General features: G+C 35.8%; 3 protein-coding genes across 3 annotated transcripts; all 3 read left to right on the forward strand.

Moving 5' to 3' along the window:
- Positions 1–5426: 5426 nt before the first annotated feature.
- Positions 5427–8273, forward strand: LOC147547970 (cytochrome P450 78A5-like). Its single transcript, XM_086671723.1, has 2 exons — positions 5427–6803; positions 7438–8273. The coding sequence occupies exons 1-2, from the start codon at positions 5820–5822 to the stop codon at positions 8041–8043; spliced, it is 1590 nt and encodes a 529-aa protein (XP_086527849.1). The 5' UTR covers positions 5427–5819; the 3' UTR covers positions 8044–8273.
- A 2828-nt stretch (positions 8274–11101) lies between these two features.
- On the forward strand, positions 11102–22564 carry SIK1 (Protein kinase superfamily protein). The gene is made up of 18 exons (XM_086669800.1): positions 11102–12076; positions 12225–12313; positions 12400–12507; positions 13049–13156; positions 13238–13328; positions 13774–13826; positions 14364–14426; positions 15020–15064; positions 17634–17669; positions 18008–18063; positions 18995–19076; positions 19528–19662; positions 19749–19848; positions 20044–20197; positions 20590–20788; positions 21393–21593; positions 21694–21779; positions 22141–22564. Exons 1-18 carry the CDS (start codon positions 11257–11259, stop codon positions 22238–22240), a joined length of 2526 nt encoding a protein of 841 aa, XP_086525926.1. The 5' UTR covers positions 11102–11256; the 3' UTR covers positions 22241–22564.
- Positions 22565–23170: 606 nt separating this feature from the next.
- On the forward strand, positions 23171–25111 carry LOC147547972 (small acidic-like protein). The gene is made up of 7 exons (XM_086670218.1): positions 23171–23570; positions 23682–23803; positions 23890–23942; positions 24044–24107; positions 24222–24264; positions 24455–24502; positions 24745–25111. The coding sequence occupies exons 1-7, from the start codon at positions 23514–23516 to the stop codon at positions 24820–24822; spliced, it is 465 nt and encodes a 154-aa protein (XP_086526344.1). The 5' UTR covers positions 23171–23513; the 3' UTR covers positions 24823–25111.
- Positions 25112–25264: the final 153 nt, after the last annotated feature.

The following is a 25264-nucleotide window of genomic DNA, read 5'->3' on the forward strand; positions in this document are numbered from 1 at the left end:
GTATCAACTTACCTAACCCTAATTAAAGGATAGTTAAGGTAGTAAGAAAGTAGTTGCTCAATGGGCGCATGAACCATTTTTAAAGTGTGACCAAGGTGGTAGCCCTTTATATTTGCATTCTGATTTTTCGCTTGGTTCTTCTACCATTTTTTCGTTCTTAATTAGGTATATTATATAGGTTCTTGTCTTTTTTCTTTAAAACATCTCCAATGTAAAACTTTAAAAATATCTCTTGTCATTCAAACTATAAAGCTTAAAGTGGCACTTCATATTTTTATAGTTTATGTTAAAAAAATATTTAAATAAATGTAATTTTTTAGATTATTTCTCAAATAGCTCCCAACTTTGTGATTGATTTCCTGCCTAGCCCCCTACTTTGTCAAAAATACTCAGATGGTCTCTTTTTTCACTTACCGTTATAATATCGTTAACCAGTCAACATTTTTCTCTCTTCCATCTCATCACCTCTCTCTGCCAGCTCATGATCTTCTCGCCACCTCTCATCGTTTTCTGCGACAAGGTCGCCGACCGGCAACCTTCAAATATTAATTTTTTTTATTTTCTCTCTCCTCTATCTCTCTAAAAAAAATAAAAAAATTTATCATCTCTCAACTCTCTCTTTCTACACACTCTGACGAAAGGAAATCCGTCGCCGGAGTACCTTGATCTGTTCAAGGAACAGACCTACTCTGGCGAAGGGTTTCCCTTCGCCGGAGTGTGTATAAAGAGAGAGAGAGGAGAGATGATAAAAATTTAATTTTTTTAGAGAGAGAGGAATAAGATTTTTTTTTTGTTTTTAATATTTGAAGGTCGCCAGCCGAAAAAATTGACCGACCGGTGACCTTGTCGGAGAAGACGATGAGGTGGCGAGAAGATGAGGTGGTAGAGATAGGTGATGAGATGGAGGAGAGAGCAATGTTGACTAGTTAACGGTGTTATAACGATAAATGAAAAAGGGGCCATCTGAGTACTTTTGACAAAGTAGGGGCTAGGCAGGAAACCAGTCACAAAGATGGGGGTTATTTGGGAAATGACCCTAATTTTTTCATTAGGTCTTGGATTTTAACCAAACTTATATATTCAGAAAGGATTTTACATTATCTTTCCTACAATATCCATTTTAAATGTATTTTTCTCAAAAAGAAAAAATCCAGAAAAAACGGTATTTTTATATTTCATTTTTGTAAATTTGATTTGCAAATCTCGCAAATTATGTTTTAGTGTAGGAGGAAGATTCTATTTGCAGAATGCAAACTCTGCAAAAGTGAAAACTCTATCTGCAGAATGCAAATTCATGTTGCAGATCTTGCAAACTCGGTTTGCAGATCATGCAAATTATATTTACATAATGCAAATTCAATTTGCAGATCTTGCAGATTCGATTGCCGAATCTCGAATATGAAAACATTGATTTTTTTTCTTATTCAAATGTCACAAATTTCTTCTTAATTGTTCAACCGTATGCAATTAGATGTACACCACTTGGATCAATTAAAATTACAGAGAATTGACTCCATAATTACATCACATATTACAAAGAAATCATAAACGATTTCAGAACAAACTAAGGCAAAACCGAATTAGGATTTGTTCGTTATTTAAGAACATCCCACACCATTGTTGTTCCCAATCGGTGCATAAAAATCGAAGAAGAATAGACGAAGAAGAAGAAGAAGAAGAAGAACCTAAAAAAATTGGGTTTCTTGCGAGAGAAAATGAGTTTCAGTGGGTCAAGGTATTTTGGAAATGAAAAAAAAATTGTCCAGATTACTAATTAGTGATATTATTTAACACATGAATGATAATTACACATAAACAATCTTGCCACTCTTAGTGATTTAAAAAGAACAACATGTTTTTCCTGCTTATTACGTAAAATATTTTGGCTCCAAAAACTTGTTTTTTTTTTTGCAAATTTGACTACGCTAAACGATAGTCATTACAATAGCGTTGATACATCAAAGATGTGATACCTCAATAACCGCCTGATTCAAACTCTTACAAGAACATGCCTATAGTAGTATAGCCTAACTAAACTATGGTAAAGTCCCACAATATTACTTATACCTTAACAACGCTAAGTTCAATAAATCATGAAATCAACCTATTCTACGAACCGAGTTTATGTCAACATTTTCCACCACTTGGACTATCAAATTTTAACAACACTCATTTTCTATTGATCTATGGCTTTTCGTCACATAACCCTACTTCAAACGGTATGCAAAACAACTTTTGGGCACGGTCAAAGGTAAAGTCTTTATGGATGACCATTCGGATATACAAGATGAGTTTGCCTTGGAGTTCCTTTGTGTGGGACGTCCATCTTATCAACTTGCATCTTATGGATAGCAAGAGGGTTTATGTTGTACATTTTCAAATTTTATTTAGATGTGGCCCTAATTTAAAAGTAATTAAAAAGAGACAAGTAGAGTAAGTTCAACGAAAAAAAAAAAAAGAGACAAGTAGAGTACCCAAAAGTGGTTATCAGCTAAGATGCTAATTATAGTATATCTAGAAAACATTAAAGTATTATGAAGAAAAAACAATTTGGATTTGGAAAAGCTAAAACAAATGTGAGATTGGGACTAACAATTTCCAAAACTAATGTGAGATTGGGGCTATCAAACACTTTGGTCTATAAAAAATAAATAAAAAAACACTTAAGAGAGTTCCACTATTCACAACGGGCTCCTCTCTGTTTATTTTTTCTTACAAAATTTAGTCGGTCTGATGACATATCAGATACTATTAGGTGTTAAGTTTAGATTATTTTGATTTTCTTTCCCTTCTCTATTCTATCTAGTCAGAAATGAGGTAGATGAAACTTGCCAGTTGTTTTAGTAGTTGGTGTGAAAGTGTGTGGTATTTTTTCCCTTCAAGTTGGACTAAAAGTACGAAGTTAACGTCTTATTTTTTTTAATTTTATAAAAATAAAATTAACCACCTGATGAACTATTTTAGTCTAGAGAGTACAGACAAATTAATATTTATACACATTATCCACATCATAATAATATATAAAAATATAAAAGAAGACCATTTCATGATATGAAGAGACAAAGAAACCCCATATCCATCCTCCTTGACACTTTTGAGTCTTGTTTGATTAAATAAGAATGTAATTGAAACAACGTTTGTTTCTAAAGATATAATCTATGTTTAATTCTATAGTATATGATCTTTCGAGTATGTTGAAGACCTTTGGGGTTTTTCACAACCCTATTTAGTAAACAAAATTAAAATAACATAACATAAAACTATAATATAAAATTTATAATAAACTAATTGATCTATTGATGGACTAAACAGAATCAATGTAATTGATGCTAATATTCCAATTATATTTTATGCTAAGATTCCATTAACAATATGGCCACTACTTACAAAGACGAATGACTTGTGTCACAGTTTTGACCAAACTCATTATGCAAATTATCTCGCTTGTATAGTTTTATAATTATAATTAGGGGTGAGCAAAACCCGAACCAACCGAACCGGTCGATTTTTGGATCGAAACGATCACTATTTGACTCGGTTCGTCCAGAAAACCGAACAACTTAAATCGATTTAGTTTGGTTTCGGCTTGGGTTTCTAGAAACTGCCCAAGCCGAACCGACCAAACCCTAAGGTATTTAAAATTTTAATATACTAAAATATTATACTCCCTCCCTCTCAAAATGAAAGTCCATTATTCATTTTTGGGTTGTCTCAAATTGAAAGTCCCATACCATATATAACCTATAATATCCAATATTCTATCAATATCAAGTGTATTTATTAGGAAAGATAATGCATACACTACTTTGTCCAATAGAATTCACTAGATTGACCTTAATTCTATCAATATCTTAAGTGCATTTATTAGGAAAGATGATGCACGCACTACTTTTGTCCAATAGAATTCACTAGATTGAATCACAATAAATGCTAGCATTCATATTTAATAAGGACAATATGGGAACACACAAAATCAGTGGCGAAGCCAGAAACTTTTGTGAGTGGGGGCACCTCTTTGTTATAGGTAATGAAAGAATTCCACAGTACACGATCAAGCTAGGATCGAAAAGCAAATTCTTAACAAAATTTTATTTATAGTTTAGATATTTCGTGGTAATTTTGATGTATAACAATCAATCTCTAATTTTCTCAATCAGTCAAAATCAAAATTAAGGGAGAGGTTTAGAAAACTCATCATCTCTACGAGGCCATTTTATTTAGTTGGTCACTTTGAGGAGGTCAAAATTGAGTTATTCAATTAATAAGAACCAATTTTAAGCCAAGCATGACCTTTATAATGTATTTTTAATAAGTAGTCATCTTAAACCAAACAATAATTTCAACTAACTTAAGTAGTAGATATTTTAGAAAAAAATTGTAAGTAGTAGAAATTTTCTAGAAAAAAGAATGTTGTGAGTGGGACTCGATCCCTTTACCTCAAGGTTGAAACATAATCACTTCACCAACTAAGTTAGGGAAGAACTATGTTTGAAAAATGGAAATATGTATATATATATATATATATATAGATATATGTATCTAATATAGCGACAATGTCGCATAACATTAACGAGCCACGTTAGGGTCGTGGGGGTCTGCGCCCCCACGGGCCCCTATGTGGGCTCGCCCCTGCACAAAACGAAAATAAATCGGGTGAGTTTCGATAATGGACTTTCATTTTGAGACGGAGGGAGTATATAGAAATAGAGAGTAAGAAATACTAAACTTTTCTAAGAAGTTCTGAATTATCTTCATTATCTTAAGTTAATACTGGTTTAATAAAATTAAAAAGTGTTAAACTGAAAAGGGAAAGACATTAAAAGAACTCTAATTAAGTATAAGAAATTTATTTTTTATGTAATGAAATTGTGTTTGGTTAAACCGATTAACCGAACTCAACCGAGTCGAACCAAACTGAGCCGAATCGTGTTGGCCGACCGAATAATCGACTCGGCTTCGGCCGACGATTTAGTGAAACCGTCACTTATTGGTTCGACTTCGGCTCAAGCTAAAACCGAAAAAAAATCGACCGTTGCAGTTTAGAAAAGGTGAAAATTTGCAAATATCAAAATTGACTAATTTTGTGAGTTTACAAATTTAAAGCAAAATTATGAAAACTTTATGTTATGATATTCATATTATCATTCAAGCAAGCTGCAAGAAAATCACAATATAGTTTAATATTAGATGAACCAAAAATAAGGGAAATTAATATTTTTGTACCAATGATTTGAAATAGGTTAAACCGATCAAGTTAGGTAAAGGTGCATTCAATTTTGTTGATACCAAAAGAAATTTATTATGTAACTCCGAGTCTAGCCAGAAGTCGATATTCGTTAAATTTAACTACTAGTTTAGTATCTGGATTATTTAGATATTCAGAGTTGTACGAATTATGTACGCGAAGCGCACAATTGAACCAGAAAATGATTGATTGGATATTCATTTTTATCAATCACAATTTGCAATTCAAGTCGTTTTAGTAGGGTCCATGATGTTTTCATTTGTGTACCCAAATGTCTATGATCCAAGTTAAAGAAATATAAGGGTTGGTTCAAGAATCCAAGTTGATACTAGCCCCAAATTGACAGATCACTAAGAAACGGTTATATATTTTAACATAGAAAGATTAAGAACTTAACCACTCTTTCTCCCTCCTTCAACTATGCCTATTTAACCTCACTCTTCATCTCTTGTGCTCTCCAACTAACTCTCTCTCTCTCTCTCCTTCATTCAAACCTTTCCCCAGACCTGTATTCACCTGAAAACAATCAAAACTTTCATTTTTGAGCTTACCCATTTCCTGAAAACTCACCTCAATGTCGTCCGAAAACTACCCATTTCTCTTCTTCTTCCCCAATACTGCTTACCCAACTTCTGTTAATCTTGAACTCTTCTTTTGTGCTTTACTGATCATCTTTGTGTTTGGATTTTGGCTCACACCTGGTGGTCTAGCTTGGGCTCTATCAAAATCCCATACTCATCCTCACTCCAAAACTGCGATTCCGGGTCCATCTGGTTTACCCATTGTGGGTCTTGTCTTGGCCTTTAATGGTTCATTAACTCACCGAATACTCGCTAAGCTTTCGAAAAGCTTCAAAGCTGTACAATTAATGGCGTTTTCAGTTGGGTTTACTCGTTTTATCATTTCTAGTCACCCTGAAACTGCTAAAGAAATACTGAACAGTTCATCTTTCGCTGATCGACCAATTAAAGAATCGGCTTACGAACTTCTCTTTCACAGAGCAATGGGTTTTGCTCCATTTGGTGATTATTGGAGAAATTTGAGAAGAGTTTCAGCTACCCATTTGTTCTGTCCTAAAAGAATTGCTAGTTTTGGTACTTTTCGAAGTGAAATCGGATCGAAAATGGTGAATGAGATTAAAAATTCAATGGGGTTGAAAGGAGAAGTTGAAATTAAGAAAGTATTGCATTTTGGGTCTCTCAATAATGTGATGATGAGTGTATTTGGAAAAAGTTATGATTTTTATAAGAATAGTAATGGAGGAGATGGATTTGAGCTTGAAGAATTAGTGAATGAAGGTTATGAATTGCTTGGGATTTTTAACTTGAGTGATCATTTCCCTGTTCTTGGTTTATTGGATTTTCAGGGAGTTAGAAGAAGATGCAAAATTTTGGTGTCTAAGGTGAATTGTTTTGTTGGGAATATCATTGAAGAACATAGAAAGAAGAGAGAGAATGGAGTTTTAGTTCATGAAAGTATTGGTGATTTTGTTGATGTATTGCTTGATTTGGAGAAACAGGACAAAATTACTGACTCTGATATGATTGCTGTTCTTTGGGTTAGTCTCTCTCTCCCCGTATTTGTTTGTCTGTCCGTCTGTCTGTCTGTCTCTCTCCGTCTCGGCTGTCTGTCTCTCTCTCTCTCTCTCTTTGAGTCTCTCTCTCTCCGTCTCGGCCGTCTGTCTCTCTCTCTCTCTCCTTATTTGTTTGTCCGTCCGTCCGTCTGTCTGTCTTTCTGAGTCTCTCTCTCTCTCTCTCTCTCTCTCTCTCCGTCTCGATCTCTCTCTCCGTCTCGGTGTGTCTGTCCGTCTGTCTATCTCTCCGAGTCTCTCTCTCCGTCTCGGTGTGTCTGTTCGTTTGTCTGTCTGTCTCTCTGAGTCTCTCTCTCTCTCCTTTTCTATTACGATTTTTATGATATTTTAAACAGGTCTTATTCTATGTTAGATTTTGTACATTCTTTTTGTTTTGTCAATATTATGTTCTTGAATATCTGATTTGTCTTCATTTATTTTGTTATTAACAAAAAAAGTTGAACTACTCAAATTCCAAAATTTATTTCTGTCTTATTCTTTGTTTCATTCATGATATTTCTTCTCCAATTAGATTTTGATTGAGTATAATTTTCATGGTTTGTTCTGTTTTTTGGTGGGTCCAATTTGATTATTAAAATTTTATTTTACATATTTGAAACAGGAAATGATATTTAGAGGGACTGATACAGTAGCAATTTTACTTGAATGGGTTCTTGCAAGAATGATTCTACATCCAGACATTCAATCCAAAGCCCAATTCGAAATCGACACTATAGTTGGACCTTCTCGGACCGTTTTGGATTCTGACCTTCCTAATCTTCCTTACCTTCAATCTATAATTAAAGAATCCCTCAGAATGCATCCTCCCGGGCCTCTACTCTCATGGGCTCGTTTGGCGATCCACGATGTCCATATCGGAGAAAACTTTATTCCAGCAGGAACAACTGCAATGGTGAACATGTGGGCTATAACCCACGACGAAAAGATATGGTCAGAACCATTTGAGTTTAAACCAGAGAGATTCATGGAACAAGATGTGAATATTATGGGTTCTGATCTTAGATTAGCACCCTTTGGGTCTGGAAGAAGGGTTTGTCCTGGTAAGGCAATGGGCTTGATTACTATTCAACTCTGGCTTGCTCAATTACTTCAAAACTTCAAATGGGTTCCTTCTGATAATGGAGTAAACTTGTCTGAATGCCTTAACTTATCTCTTGAGATGAAGAACCCTTTGATATGTAAGGCTATTCCTAGAATTAGTACTTGACCTTTGATTTCATCTTCTCGATTCTAGAACATTTAACTTGATAGTCGGTCGATACTTGATACTGGATAAATCGTAAATGCTTGGGTATAGGATTTTACTTGATATGTTTTGTTTTTCTACTTAGTGAGATTGGGAGTTGGTTTTACATGTATTCATGCAAGTCTTCTTATGCAATCCACATGCATCTTTTTCACTATATATAAATGGACTTATCGGTTTTACGATTAAAATGTTCTTGTCTAATTGTCTCTTAATGCTCGGGTTTCATGACTTAAAATATAATAAGATAAAGTCGGCGAAGCTTCAATGTCTTTAGCATGTAATATCATCTAAAATGTGTGTTCTTTATACTACACTTTGATTGTTTGGCCATGTAATTTTAATGTGCTTCATGCAAATTGCAATCCCTCTTCCTCAAAGTTCTTTTTTCTAACCGAAGTTTTTAACTTTAAATGGGTCTTTTTTTAGGTTCTGGTTGTAGATCCATATATTATAAAAAGGGAACGCCTAGGAACCAAAACTATACCTTTTAATGGTTTATGTTCTGGGTAGCGAGATATTTGAACTAGAATCGACCCGTTGACATCCCTAACAATAACAAAACACAATAGAAATTGTGGTGTGCTTGACATGATGAAGATTTAAAACAAGTTTGTTTCATTTCAAATGTAATTCAACAAACGGAATCAATGTACCCTTAAGATGACTGTATTCACAAATTGATGCGTGGATTTGATCACTGTCTCTATCGAGAAACAGACTAAAGCTATCTTTTTTAATATGCCTATAAACATAACTATATGTTTGAAATATATCATCTCTATCATTGGGTATCTTTTCACGAATACAAAAAAGTCTTTTTTAGAAGCATGATATTATCGAGAAAGTCCAAACACAAAGGAATAAACATAACGAAACAAAGCAGCAAAAAAAACACAAATCATTGATCCTCCCACAACAATGAAAGTCAGTCCACAAAAAGACCCTTCATTCTTCTTCTCTTCATTCTTGCATCTCTTGTGCTTCTCTGTCACTAATATCACCTTTCGAACAAGATACCGAAAATATGTATGGCTCTCCACTGGGGAGATCAGAGTTCGATTAGTTCATTCTGAACAAGATTCTGAAAACATTTGTTTGATTTCCTTATGCGTAAACTAAGAATTATTCGCAAGCTAAGGAGTTGGATTTTGTAAACTACATATAATTCTTCACTCTGCTGAAATCTAGATTTCATAGTACAATTTAAAAAATAATTGAAGAATAAAACTCTAACCTCACAATGATATAGACTTGGATCTTTTATGGGGATCCAAATCTTTTTCGCAGAATATATTTTGGAATAGCTTTGAATGTAAAGGTTTCGATCCTTTTCTCCACTCACATAAATGAAGATGCATAATGCGTTTGACTACCAATTATTGTTTTTCTTCCATTTGTTCAAGTTGCTTTGTCGATCTTACCACTTTTTTTCTTTCCATTGATTCTCATCTCATGTAACTATCTCAAAATATTCCTACACATATTACTAGCTTACAAAATAAGGGTTGTCGGTCATTGCAGTGGAGATAGTTTGATAAGAATATAACACAAAAGCTTGAGTAGTGGTAGCAAGCTTCTATCGTCTACAGGAGTAATGTGAGAATAGTCCCACATGGGAGAAAAGGTAACTAGCAACCAAGAATATAATGTATAGGTCCTCTCCACTCACTGTCAATTAGTTTTGAGTTGGATGACCACAAACTTAACAGAGTAGTTCTTTTTTTGACTTCTGGCCAATTTTCTTAATTTTTTTTCTTCATGGGAAGAGAACGGAGACGATTTCTCTTTCTATCAATGCTCATCTTATTTTCCGATAATTTATGTAAAAGACTACGATATTCATATCTTATAAACCATATACCGGCTAAAGATGGATAAGATAAACTTTTTTCATACATTTCACACGCTAATCGTTTTTATAGTCAATTAGATAGATAGAGAAGCAAAACTTTCAACTATTTGAAGGTTTATTTGATGCATTCTATGGATACAATGACAGAAACAAGATTAAGGAGTCATTCCATAGTTTGAGTTAGGAGAGAAAAAAAGATGGGGTGCCTATAAAGTTTCCCACTTTTCTCGCCTTAATTAGTAAAACCATCCGTGATCTTTAGGATCCTTTCATTTTTCGACCTTTAGGGTTATTTTAATTGAGTCAATGTCTAGTCCCATTTCTTTCTCTTTATGAGACACTTTGCATTTAAAGGTGTAATTCTCATGAAGTTTTCAGAGGAGAGAAATCATTATGATCGTCCATGTAACATTGTGATTTAATCACTTATGAATGAAAAATGATTTCAATTTTTTTTTTTTAGTAAAACCATTACTTCCAAACCCAACCTCTGGGCCTGGTTCACTAACTAGGACCAAGTCTTTGCTACCCTATGGTTCGATCCAGGGGCCGAATCTGGCCCTGAGTTAGGGAAACTAGCTTAAACCCTGATAGTAATAACCTATGCTTACAACTTATGTGTACTTCCAAACTTTAATTGAAGTAATTTTTGAAAAATAATGTATCATGGTTTTCATATAAATCTCAATTTTAATTAACTTGAGGACTTCCCTTAATGCATACAAATATTAAAAATGTCATATGTCCAGTACAAGTTGATATGGGATGATGCAGAGGATTGTTTAAAACACAAATAACTTTTTATGGTTAATTTCTAGGAAAACCGATAATTCTGCTTTAGTGACGCTCCCATATTGTCCTCAACTTAAAGTCAGTGGACTCGAGCCAATTTTGTTGTAAAATGGGCTTAGCCACTAATTCCGAAAGAATCAAGCATTATTGTATACAATTCAAATAGGTGAAGTCAGACGGAATTTTGTTAAAGATGTCGGCTCAAATCTATCGAATTCAACTCTCATTCCAACTTTGAAATATTAGACCTTGAGCCAAATTTTAGTACACCGATTTTGGATGTCTCTAACCAAATACAGTCAAACTAGATTTACCAAGTCAAACAGGTTGTCCGGGTGCCAGTAACACTATCCTGAGGAGCCTTTAGAACTTCTCTTAACTTGGTCTCAAGTTAACCAGTGTCTGACGTGGCAGTTCTGTGCTGGCGATTCACTAGTTCTCCTCTCCGATCACTAGTCTCCACTTTTCTTGAGCAAAACCAGGAACTTTTTCTCTCTCTCTCTCTCTCTCTCTCTCTCTCTATCTCTATGGATTTCTCATCCCGTAGCTACCGCAAAGGTTCAGGGAGATCCGAACTTTACTCCACAGTCGTCATTCATGGAGACAAAGAAGACGAACAACAACACAATAATCGGAGAAGAAACCCTTCTGAAGATGTAGATATTTACGCAACAATGCTCCGTAAAGACAACGACGCCGACGACGACGAAGAAGAAGACAATTCATCTCTTCCTCCTCTTCTCCAACGATTACCTAAAGATTTCGGAGTAGATATTGATGAATACGACGACGATGATGATTACGATTATAACGATGATGATGATGATACTGGAGATTTCTCTGGAACTGTAATCGTTAGACCTAATCGTAACCGTTCATCTCCTTCTCCTTCATCTTCTATGTCATCAGTTAGACGTTCGACCAATTCACCTTTCTCTGATTGGAATAATAATAATAATAATTTTAAATCTAGTAGTCCTAGAAGCAAAATGGATGGTGGTGATAATGAAGAAAACAATTTCTCTACTTTCGTTGTTAGATCAACAGTTAGGTCTGATCAAGAATCTGTTTCTGGAACTTTTGTTAGAAAGACAAGTCGTGGTAATAGCGGAGGAGGAGGAGATGAAGAAAGAGGAGGTTATTATTCTTGGAATTCAACGATGAGTATGGCTGTTGAAAGTATGCAAGGTGTAGGAGAAAGAGGGCTTGGGAAACAGAGGAGAGGGAGTTATTCTTCTAATCAGCAAGAGGAAACCCATCAGTCTAGAAAAATTTCTGTTAGTTCAATTCCAGATAGTGTTACTAGGGAAGATCCCTCTACAAAGTATGAGTTACTAAATGAACTTGGTGAGTTTAGATATTTGGGTCAATTAGGGTTAGGGATATTCCTATCTTGAGTTTAATTTTGTTCCATTTGACTTGCCTTTGTATGTGAGCTGTTGAAATTGGAGTTATGAGATTGAGAAATGAGATTGCTTTTTGGGGGAGATTGCAGGAAAAGGATCATATGGAGCTGTTTATAAAGCTAGAGATTTGAAGACTTCGGAGATGGTTGCCATCAAAGTTATATCATTATCTGAAGGGGTAGGTCTCTTTGGCTCTCTATTATACGTATAGTTATATTTAGTTAGTAGAACTTCCACAAGCGAATTCTAATTGATTTCTTTCAGGAGGAGGGATATGAAGACATTCGTGGTGAAATTGAGATGCTACAACAATGTAGTCATCCAAATGTGGTTAGATACTATGGAAGCTATCAAGGAGAGGAGTATCTATGGGTATGAAATATGAACTTCCCATACATAGGCTTTATTCAATATTTAAAAGTAAAAAACCGAGTTTGCATGTTGTGAACTACATTGACTGGGGAGCTAGGCAAACATATTGCTCGTGCCAAGCGAATGTATCTTCCGTGTTCTTGTATTTTCATATTTTTCACACATGTTCGTTATATTTACTTTACAACCCTACATACACAGACTATACTCATCATATTTTTCATACATATTCGTTATATGTACTAATACAAACCCTATACAAACAGAATGTTCTCATCTCTCAACGAAACATTCAGTTCCTCAACAACATTTAGTTTTCAATATAAACATAAAATTAATGCTTACTAGGTTATGAATTTCAACTTTCGTCTTGGACACCTAAGGCAGGCCTTTACTGGTAGGTAGCGGGCAAACTCATGAGTCCAAAACCTTACCCATTTAAAAGCTGCCACAAATAAGTCCAGGTTAGGATTGGGGGTGAGTTTTGACACTTAATCTTCCATGTTCTTTTATTATTTGTCTAAATTTTCTATGCTGGCAGATAGTAATGGAGTATTGTGGGGGTGGAAGTGTTGCTGACTTAATGAACGTTACTGATGAGGCTTTAGAGGAACATCAAATTGCATACATTTGTAGGGAAGCACTGAAGGTAGTTTCGTAACACATCTGTATATTTACATTTTTTGATAACACACGGTCCTCACTGGCAAGTCATTTTTATTTGATGTAGGGTCTATCATATTTGCACTCAATTTTCAAGGTCCATAGGGACATTAAAGGAGGCAATATCTTGCTTACAGATCAGGGAGAGGTCAAATTGGGTGAGTATGTTCTAGAGGTGTATTCTTTAACTTTTTGCACACATGACCTTTAGAAGTACTTTTCCTTTTAAATGTGGTAGCCATAATAAGACTCATCGTTTCATATGTGTAGACTTCACCTGCTAATATTGCTCACCGCAATACTCGAACTGAATTATTATGTTGGTGTGTGCCTCATTTATCGTCTATTCCTTCAAAAGATGTCTACTGTATATATGCTTATATGTGAAGATGGTGGGAAATTGTATCAACATATAAACAGTAGGTGGTAATAGGCACACAATCATGGAAGTTCAATACGATAGGTAGAAAAGCACGTCTGAGTTTATTATGAACTACCGTCTACCTAATGATGGGAGAGCGAAATTTAAAATATGAAGCTGACGAGTTATTTTTTTCAGTGTGTGAGAGTTATCTGGGTTTTGATATGGTGTCCTATGAGCAGGTGATTTTGGCGTTGCGGCTCAGCTTACCCGGACCATGTCAAAACGGAACACGGTACATTTTCATGGTCAAATGACTTCATGCAACTTACTATATAATTTTTTTTTTGTTCAAAACTTACTATATAACTTGAAAGTCTATAAATAATGTATCTTCTTTGCATATTCTTTAATGTATTTAATCAGAAATTTCTAATCAATTCTGAAGAACTTGGTCATGAATTTAAGTTTTTGACCAAGTTAAACGACTAGTGGTTGTGGTAAACTTACATATTACGCTATTTCTGTGTATTCATGCTTTATATTTAGGCATCGTCGCCACTCACTTAACAAACTGATGGCGAGGTTTAAAAGATAATGTACCTTTTTCTTGGGTCTTTTTCCTTTTATCCTTTATAACCGGGGTGAAAATACTTCCAGTTTCATTAGTTTATATATGACTTGTAATATTAGTTTGGGGAACAAGTTTCCAAATATGGTACTTTTTGTGAGTTATAAACTATGTGACATGTAGGTAGGAGTATCAATGTTATATAGTTTATCATAAATAATAGCATTACAATGCATAATTGTGTCCTCTTCTTATTTGCAGTTCATTGGCACCCCACATTGGATGGCTCCAGAAGTTATTCAGGAAAACCGTTACGATGGAAAGGTAAATCATAAATGTACTCTTTATGTAACTTACTCATAGCTGTCTTCGCAGCAACTCTAATATCATGTTGTTACTCAAGTTGGCGGCAGATTTGTTCTTGTTAGACCAAGTTATCATGTACTTCTGGAGTTATTGCTGGTTGAGCAGAAGCAACCTCACAACTTTCTCCAGAAAAAAAGAACTCAGCGAGACTTTCCTAGAAGTCCATTTTACTGCGATGCATTTCAATTGTGTAGTTATTTAAGAATACGAAGTGTCGATTTAGTCGGTTTGAGTTTGTGGGAAAAATAAAAGTAGAAGTAGGGAGTACAAGTGGGAGCTTTCATCTCAAGAGTCAGGACAATATGTTCCACTTTAAAATAATGTAGCTACACATTGTAAACTCAGTACTCACTTCATTAATAATAGATGAATTTGATCATTAGTTGCGTGGAGAAAAAGGACTAGTCATTGAGGTTACTTTTGTGCATTTTCAAATGGAAATATGGAATAATTAATTCTTTAGTTTCGTGTCAACGATTTTGAGTTGTAACAAAATCTCATTTGCAAAGAGCTTACAGTTCTATGGTATAATTATGTATTTTACTTTTCAGGTTGATGTGTGGGCTCTTGGTGTATCAGCAATTGAAATGGCAGAGGTATTTCTTCAATCTTCACCAGTTACTTAATCCTTATGGATCTACAAGCCAAATTTCAGATTTAATATCATCTCGTATCCCTGACAGTTTCAGTTATAGGACTAAGTAAAAGACTACATTTTTCTTTTATTAAACTACTGTTTAGGTAGGCACAATCTTGAATCTACTTCTGCTATCAGTTTGTACATAATTTACATATAACACTCTTTCCTCTCCGTTTGTGGGTCTGGTCCGTGGGCCTTACTTTCCCCCAAATGTTGAGCCTATCTCGCCTCAAAAGCTAGCTGAAGAGGTGAGACCTTCCCTGGCACTTATAGAGTGACCACCACCCCCTCCCACAACCAATGTGGGGCTAAACACCAACAATCTTTCCCTCACACATTGAACCTGGAAGACTATCTTCCCCTCAACGATAGACCTCTCAAAGACTTCAGTAAACCTAGGTCTAATACCTTTTGTGGTTGTGGTTCACGAGGCCTTACTTGTCCCGAAGTGGTCGTGGCCCTATCTCACCTCAAAATCTAGATCAAGAGGTGAGGTCTTTCCCTTCACACATTGGACCTAGAAGACTATATTCACCTCACCAATGGACGTGAAAGACTTTGGTAAACGAGGCTCTGATACCATTTGTGGTGTGGTCCATCAGCCTAAGCTATTGAACTCAAAATCGGTCATGGGCCGAGTCCGGGTCAAGGCCGAGTCCGGGTCAAGGCCGAGTCATGGTTATATGCAAATAAGGTTCAAACTTTAAGCATATAATGGCATATTATTAGTTCTTATGCAATTTTCATGCATATGCTTCAAACTGAGTTAGGCCGAGTTTTGGATAATTATATCAATGTTATTCTCTTATATATTTGTCACATAATTCTCAAAATACATTTTGCATTTCATTGCAAATAATGAAAAATGGGGAAAGAAGGGAAGAGGGAAATAATAAAAGGAAAGAGAAAATAATAGAACTGGGAAAGAAACAAGAGAACAACGAAATAAAAAAACATTAAACATGAAAGAAGAAAGAAAAGAAGAGAAATATTAGTCCAAAAGGAAAGAAAATACAGAAAGAAGTAAAAGAATTGGAGAAGGAAAGAATATAAAGAAAGAAAGAAACAAAGAAAAAAAAGAGAAAGAGGTAATCCAGAGGGAAGAACAGCAAGAAGTTTCACCCCGACCCGGTGGCTCGACGAGTGAAGATGACTCGAGACAGGACCGAGTTACTCGGCCGAACCCTAGACTGGGAGACTCAGCCAGGATCAGCTCGAGCGAGCTTGAGCCGAATTCCGAGTTAGTCAACCGAGTCAGACTGCGGGAAGAACAACAAGAAGAAGTTTCACCCCGAGCCGGTGGCTTGACGAGTGAAGATGACTCGGGACGCGGCCGAGTTACTCAGCCAAACCCTATAGTGGGAGACCTGGCCAGGATCAGCTCGGGCGAGCTTGAGCCGATTTCTGAGTTACTCAACTGAGTCAGACTGCTTAGTTATCAGCCTTACTTGCCCCCAAGTAGTGTTGGGCCTATCTCAACCCAAAAGCTAATTCAAGAGATCAGGCTTTCGCTCACATTTATAAAGTGACCACCGCCTCCTCCCGCTACGGGACTAAACACCAACATTCGAGTGGAGCAATAAGTCTCCTTTCGCTTTGCGCTTCTTCAAATAAATCCAGTGGGAAGTTTAGAACACGTAGCAAGACAAATAAAAAATGTCTTAAACACGATTCTTTTGCTCTTTCTATCTGTTTCGCCTTCTTGCCTTCAGAATATCTTGTTTCAAGAAGGTGTTTGATACTAAAACTGAAAGTTGGTGATTGCAAGTTTAGGTTCTAATCACGAATGGGATTTCTCTACTAGCATTCCCTGGGTACAGGAACATTTAATATATTTTCTCAGTTTTGCTTCATTCCAAGATGCATATAGAAGTCCCAAATTAAGTAACGCAGGGAAATTAAGGCAAGAACTGGTTGATGATGTTTCTCCTTTACCAATTGTATAGGCACCATCAGATACTTTGAAGGTTTAAAACTATATGATTTAAAAGTTGGATATATATTAACATTTATAATTATATATGTTTGCATATTGAAGGAAAGTGATGGCATGAAAGAAACGAAAAGACTTGAATGACAAGATTTGAAATTTGGTGCTAAAAAGCATTGCAATTGAAGTCCCTAAAGAATGATGCTTTGCTAGGGTTGCTCTGGCTCTAGTGAAAAAGTTAGCTAACAAATGAAAAGCAACAATGATGACTTTTATTGTCTGAAAATAGTAAGAATAACGTACTTCACAAAAAATTACAGAAAAGTGTGCATTGTGATAAAAATACAGGAAAGTGTGTATTGTAATAATAAGATTGCCTTTTCGATAGGTAGTGATGATACCTATCTGATCAAAATTCTATTTGTTGAAAGTCAACTGTTCTTTATAGAATCTGATTACTCTTTCATAGTGGTGTTAAATATCTGTATTAGTTTATACATATCCATATTTTAACTTCTGGTCCTTGTATTATGGGGTTTGATTATGCTCCACAGTGGTTCTCAATCGTTAATACGGGTCACTTATCTTTTTACAGGGTCTCCCACCAAGATCAGATGTACATCCAATGAGGGTTAGTACATACACTTGATTTCTGTTGAAAAAATATATATTCTTATTCTGCCTCTGTAAACTTGATTTCACTATATAAGTAAGTAAGCCATTTATTTATATTTTTCACCCATGTTTCATTATAGACTATTCATTTCTTTCTAATGTTTGTTACTCCAACTGAGAAAATCTATCCAGCCTAATCTACTGGTGTTGTCTATTATAACTTAAAACATAAAAGCACTTCTTTAGTCCCCAAAATTTAGTAGTATAATCCGTAACAATGAATATCAAGTAGAAGTTAGCCACTCAACTATTTTTTACGCTTGAGAATTAAGATCTCTTTTTGTTTCTCAACAGGTACTCTTTATGATAATTAATGAGCCGGCTCCGATGCTTGAGGATAAAGAAAAATGGTTTGTGCCTTGTACTTCCATTTATCAATATGAAAATCTCTTCTTTCCCCCCTGGAATTTGCTGTTTCCAGAGGTGTTTTTGCATGGTCTCAAATGGAACTTTAATTATTTGATGTAGATCACTAAAACATATATACCCTTGGCCGTTTTGATATGTGTAGTTAGGTGCTTGTGTCCTCTCTCAGGTAAAGTTAGGCACGATTCACGAAAATGATAAATGTGTTGATGAAGCTTAATACCCGTTCATTTAGATAAAGCGGTGGAAGGAGTCTGCAGTTATTAATGCTCGCAGAAAAATGTTCTATCTTAGGGTGAATATTGAGGACAGAATAGGGTAAGGGTTTTGACGTTCTGAAGTATTCTATCTTCACATGAACACTACACAGAGTACGGCAAAGTTCTTCAACCGTTGAGTAAATGTTGGGTTAGGTTTTCTACACAAAGGAGGTGTTTGAGTTCATTGTCTCTTTCTGAATGATCTGCTGAAGAAAATGGAAGTGTATAAGGGGAAGATTGAAAGTTCTCATTTATTTCTTTCTTCTACCCACCTAGCACATTAAGAAATGCAGAATCTTGCGATTCTTCATGCTTAGTTACGAATAAATTGTAGTAATTACAAATTATTCTTATCCTAGAAAGGGAGGACTATCAGAGCACACAAGTCACATATTGAGTTACAGATATTGGCATCCTTAAAAAAAATTAGCTTGTAATTTTTCATTATTGATTGTTCTAAAAAAATGTTTTCCGTTCTGAGAAAAAAGTGATTTAGCAATTCATTTCCACATAAGGAATTGCTTCGAACATGCAGTTTGTTTTGACTTTGTGCCACCAATTTGGAATAGTTAAAATGTCAAAAGGATTGGAAACTTAATCAGGACTTTTATAATGTATTCAACCTCATCAGTATTTGTGCTGTTCTCATTTTCAGGTCACTTGTTTTCCATGATTTTATTGCAAAATGTCTTACAAAAGAGCCTCGTTCGCGTCCTGCTGCAACTGAGATGCTGAAGGTATGTTAAGGTGTCAGAACTTAACCAACACAAGATTACTGTCTAGGCAAATTTAATGCTTGAAGGATTATTTGCTGCAATGAATTTCTTCGTATTTCTGTTATACACGACATTTGGAAGTCTAAATATTTTCAAAGGTTGTGGTAGTCATTAAGATTGAGATTGACATCATTGAATTATTCTTGATTTGAATTATACTTGATTGATTTGTTCTTAAGCTTTTAATTGGCCCTCATATGACTGTCTAGCTTTTTGTAGAAACAATAATCCTTTTTCAGACATCCTTCTTTCTACACACCAATCACACGGGATAGATTTTTGTGATGTGATCTCATCGCACTTATATGATAAATTTTTTGTTTACTTTTTACTCTCTAATTAGAACCTTAACCACGTTGTGGTATATGTATGATAGTCCATATCGTATTGATCATTGAATTTTGTAAAACAGCATAAATTCATCGAGAAATGCAAGTGGGGAGCTTCTTCAATGTTGCCAAAGATTGAAAAGGCGAGGGTAGCCCGAGTTTCTATGGCTGCCCAAGCACAAAGTCAAGTTCCAGCTGCAGATACATCTGGAGATGCTGTATGGCTGAATGACCATGCTTACATTGATTCACACAATATCTTTCTCCTTCTGAGTTATCTTATTCAGTTTTATTTTCTCTACAGCCATTAGATGGAATGAATACACTGAAGGTGAATGAGGACTATGGAGATACTGTTCCATCAAATGCTCGAAATTTTGGAAATGAAGTTAATGACAGTCCAGGTACGCATGGTATTCTACTTCCAGGTGAAAGTCATACTTTATTACTGATAAATAATTTCTATTATACGTTCTTTTTTATAAATCCAAAATTTCAAATAATGAAACATCTTGATAGCCTTTGATGATGCACATCTCCATTTAAAATTTGAATAAATACTTGGGATATCTGTAAATGCGTTAAACCTATTTAAGCAGGTGACTTTGGGACTGTAGTAGTTCATGGTGAAGTCAAGGTAGAGCAGGAAGCTAGTCATTACCCGGTCCCCAAAGCTGGGGAATCGTCCGCAGCTTATACGAATCTTCAAAGCCATTCGTTTCGGTCTCGGTCAGACACATCTGCTAACCTATGGTGGGTTGGTTACTTGTTGCTTTCAACTTATCTTATTTTTTCTTATTATATGGCTGATGCATTCAAGCTAATCATTATAAAAACAGAATCTGCTTTCTGCCCTTTACTAATTGGTATCCGAACTGCGCTCCTTATAATTCCTTAATAAGATTTCTTTCAGTGTGAAAGCATATCTCTAGTATTGCTTTTTTCCCCCCTCCACATGACTCGGTTTTTTCTTTCCAAAAATTCTAGGTCAGTTCTTTATCTGATTAGCTTCTTAAATGTTTTAAAGGTCCAGTATGAAGGGATTTCTCTTAACTTTCTGCACCTCTAAATCCCATAATCGTTCAGATTTATTTCTTCCTCTGCAATGTCAGTTCAGTACACCTGTTGCTAATATGTTCTTTTAGGGCGAGAAATACAACTGATGGCGATTCCAGTAGTCTTCAAGATGCAGAGCCAAGTCCTAGTGCACAAAAGACAGAAGGATTGCCATTTTCTGTACTAAAACCTCCTCTTCAGAATGAGAAGACAAGCAGCGGTCCAAGTAGTACTGGTACAGTGAAGAGTTCAACTATTAATCAGAAAGCATTTGTTGTGCAAGATAAGGTATCTTTATGCTACTTAAGATTGTAGTTTTCTGTACCAAATTTTCTTTCTTAGATGCGTGCACATAATTTAAACTTCTGTTACTATAGTTTGCTGTTTAAACCATAATGATTTTTTACCTGCGTATCTTTGTTGTTAGTGTGAGTTACTGGTAAAACCTATTTAAGGAGTATAATTAGTTATGTTGCTCCCTCAAATCACTCTTGCGAGAATAGTCCGACGTGGACAAAGGAAAGTTCCATGGCAAACTAATGACTTTGTAGTAATTAGTATGTAGGTCTAGCCTCTCATTGCGAATTGGTTTTGAGATGGATGCTCACAAACTTAATATGATACTAGAGCTAGGCCCAAATGTGATGGGCCCAATGGTCATGCTTGGTCCGAGTTACCTAAGAAAAAACATTTGTATACGGGAGGGAACGTGTTGGAATAGTCTTACATGGACAAAGGGAAGTCTTGTGACCAACTAAATAGTATCTCTCCGTCATTGACAATTGGGTTTGAGTTGGGTGTCCACAAACTTAATACAGTGTGCTGTCTTTTTTTTCGACGACATTACACAGGTCTATCTGGTTTTCTTCTTATTTGGGTCTTTCATTTGTAGCTTTGGTCGATATATGCTGCTGGTAATACAGTACCCATACCATTTTTGAGGGCAACAGACATATCTCCCCTTGCCTTACTCTCTGACAACATGCTTGGGAGCAGTGAGCAAGATAGCAACGGAAGTATAACAATGGAAGCAGTTCAAGATCTTTTTGGTGGAGATGGACAAACTAAAAAGGGACGAAGAGGACAAAATGAGGTGGGGTTTCACTTTCATCACCATTTAATTCACCTTCTCCTTCTAATGCTTCAAAGCCATTTATTTATTTCATGTTTCCTCACAAATTATTATTCTGCAGATGCCCCTTCCTCCATACGTGTACTCAAGACTTGGTTCAAGTTCGACATTACTGAATCTAGCTCAGGCTTTAGCATATCACAAAACGTAAGACTTCTTAAATATATTGTCTCGTTCTTGCATAAATTTACTCGTGTCTAAGTCTTGTTTTGAGTCCCAAGGCTTGGTTGGAGTATAAGACCAGCTTCATTTCTGTTATCCTTTGGTATAGCCCCCTCTGTTCTTTTTTTCTTTAACCTCCTGCGAAACCGGCACATCCATTCGGATGAATCCCAGAAAACCAGAAAATCAAGGGTATCCTCCCGAGCAACCAACTAGGAGGGGACAACCAGAACATGACAACAATTTATTTGCAATTGGTCGTCGACCTTTTGAAAAGTCGATGTTTGAGCCTAATTCAATATCTGTTCGGTACTTATTTTTGACATTCGTATCTATGATGGTGTAGATGCTATGAAGAGATGCCACTACAAGAGTTGCAAGCGTCACAAGAGCAACAAACGATTCAAAACCTATGTGACACACTTAGAACGATTCTAAGGTTGTGAGATGTATATTGGAGCAAGAGTTCCTTCATTATTCCTCTGGAGGGACCAATATTGGATTCTTACTATTTCGAAAAAGAAAATCCCTTGTTATTTAATTTTGATTTTGGTTTGTTTGTTGTTAATCTGTGTTTAACTTTTTATTTTTGTCGAAAATTAACCTGTGTTAACTTAGTTTTTTTCTTTTCTTTTAAGAAGCCATATATGTGAATGGAGCTTGTAATAACAAAACCTTGTAAATTGGGTGAAAATTGCATGGGGGGTTAGTGAGGATGATGACAAGGAAAGGGGGATGTTAGAAGTTATTAATAATATGTGATTTATTTGAAATTTGCAATCTTTTAGTTTTCATAGTTGGATACCGTCGTATCCCATTAGGTTTGTCGAATGCATGTAGCATCATTTTAAGGTAGGTTATTTATGATATACTCCTCCAAACATGACTCTAACATGTGCTTCTAACCGATAAAGCTCCTCAAGCATATCGCTGCATTCCAGGATAGGGTTTGGGCGGGCCTTCGAGTAGGTCCAGTACTTAAGTCCAGCGTACTAAATCTAGCGATTCTTGTATCGGGCTGTTTTTGGGGTTTTTTTCCCAAATCTGCACCTTGTTATGTCCGCTGTGGGGTAGTGCAGATGGCGGACTTCATTTAAGAAATTTTCGATTTTGCGCGCTCCGAGTCCACTAGCCTTTAATATAAGCCACCCTTAATGACCAAGCCCAGACAAGAAGCACTCGTGGTCACGGACACCCTATATTCACTACAATGGTCCTTATAAAGGCATTGATACATCGAAGATACGATGTTATAAACACGATAATTGTCTTTGGCCTAAAGTCCGAGGAAATTAAATGATCTAAAGTCTGACGAGAATTAAATGACCTAGAGGCTACATAAACAACTTTATTTATACCTAAGTTCAATATTTCGTGGATTTGCACTATCGAATGTGAGACTTACCGCCACAGGGCCTTATTGATGGGAAGGGATGTTGAGCTTTACTCCATGGATGTGGGTTATCTAAGCCGTTCAACCCCATTTGTGAGGGGAGAGGATCCAAGGGCTCTCATACACGCCCTATTGGAGAAGGATCCATAATGCTAGTAGCAACGGGTCCTCCTCTAAACTTAAAGTAGGTCACTCTGAAATATCTCTTCCGCCTTCTTCTTCTTCATTCTCTCTCTTTAGATTGTAAGTTGAAGGGTTTTGGGAGAAGCCGTTGACGAAGATACAGCAGCAGCTTAAAGGTAGAGAGAGAAAGGGCAGAGAGAGAGATGCATAAAAACAAGTTCGCTTGGAATCCTGATGCAAACCGCAAGAAGAACGAATCGGTATCTCCCCCACCTTCATTCTTTACTCCCCCACTCACCTCCTTGTCAAATTCTCTGCTAATTCATTATAATAATCTCTTACCCTTCTTCTCTTTGAATGAAAATAAACAGGAAGTTGGATCAAAGCAAAGACCTTTCTCTGAAGTCACTGGCGTCTGCCCTCGTTGTAGAGACCAGATTCAATGGAAGCGCAAGTATGGCAAATACAAACCCCTCCAAGAACCTGCTAAGTGGTATCTATACTCTCTCTCTATCTCTTACATGATGAACAAATGAACCCCATAATCTTGTTTCATCATAATCTTCTTCTTATTTACAGTCAGAAATGTACAAAGCGAAACGTTCGACAAGCTTACCATAGTCTCTGTACTGGTTAGTCCTCCTATTCTCTTCCATTTTAAAAATTTCAACTTGTTTTTTGTTTTGTGTTTAAGCTTCTAATTGTCTTTTTCTCTGTTTGGGGATAATTTCAGGATGTGCTAAGGATTTAAATGTCTGTGCTAAGTGTTCATGTCATGTAGAAAGAATTGTTGGAAGGTTAGGATAATAATAATAATACTATAGAAAAATAACCATAGTTATGAGTATATGATGATTCTTCTATTCGAATTCGAATAACTATTGGTTTCTGCTTCTTTTTCGTTTATGTAGAGACCTTGCCGAAGTTGAAGCTGAGAAGAAAACACTTGAGGATGTAAGTGAGACAGAAAGAGAGAGGGGTTTTTTTGTAGGGTCTTGTTTATCTAAAATGAAAAATGGGTTTGTGGAATAACGGGATCGATGTTTGGGGTTTACTTCTCTTATTCTTTTTGTTTCTTTACTTATCTAAAATGGTTCAATGAAAAATGGGTTTGTGAAATAATGTGATCGATGTTTCGTTGCAGGCTCTGAAGAATGCCCGAGAGAGGGATCGTAGGGCGCTCTTACGTGCTGTAAGTTTTTAGGGTTCATGTTTTGTGTTGGGCATTTTTACTAGTTCAAATTTTAATTTTAGTGTAGGACAACTTGAAAGAACATGTATCGATTTATGTTAAATTGATACAAGTCCTTTTAAGAAATTAAACCAATATGAAAACAGGGTTACAGTTTTCGAAATTGAACGTCTGATACGTTTCTTTGTGCTGTCATAAACATTTTGATGATTTTCCATTCACACCCGTTGGGGATGTAACAGATGAGCAAAGGTAAAACAGTGATGAGCACAACAAATGAAGAAGATGAAGATGATAGTGCAGATGAAGTCCAAATATAGAGTGTTTTAAGTCTCTAAAGCCACTAATGCTATGTGGCTGAATCGTACTAATAGTTTTTGTTGTTTATTACTCTTCTCATTTATTTCGAATTACATTATTTTCTTTTTTGCATTTAGTATAGCGCTTCCTTGCGCAGAATTTTTGAATACTTACCTGGCCAAGTACATTGAGAAACATTACGTATGTATATCGTTAAGTTGGTGTCTTCTTGATGGCAACCTTCGTTCGGTTCGTACGTGTTTGGATAAAGATCTTAGAAATGAAGATGATCTCTTCATTCACTGTGAATTGATTTCTCCGTTACCCTTTTCTCGTTAACATAGGCTTTATACAACTTCAATCACAGATTTTGATGATTTGTTTAGTTCAACTGCATTTTGAATGGGATTATTATCTTTTTTTTTTTTAATTTTTCGGATAGCAGTTTATGAGGAATAACAA

This window comes from Eschscholzia californica, unplaced genomic scaffold, assembly GCF_041429995.1.
Source record: "Eschscholzia californica isolate CP2 unplaced genomic scaffold, dmEscCali1.0.p SCAF_3, whole genome shotgun sequence".
NCBI classification, from domain to species: Eukaryota; Viridiplantae; Streptophyta; class Magnoliopsida; order Ranunculales; family Papaveraceae; genus Eschscholzia; species Eschscholzia californica.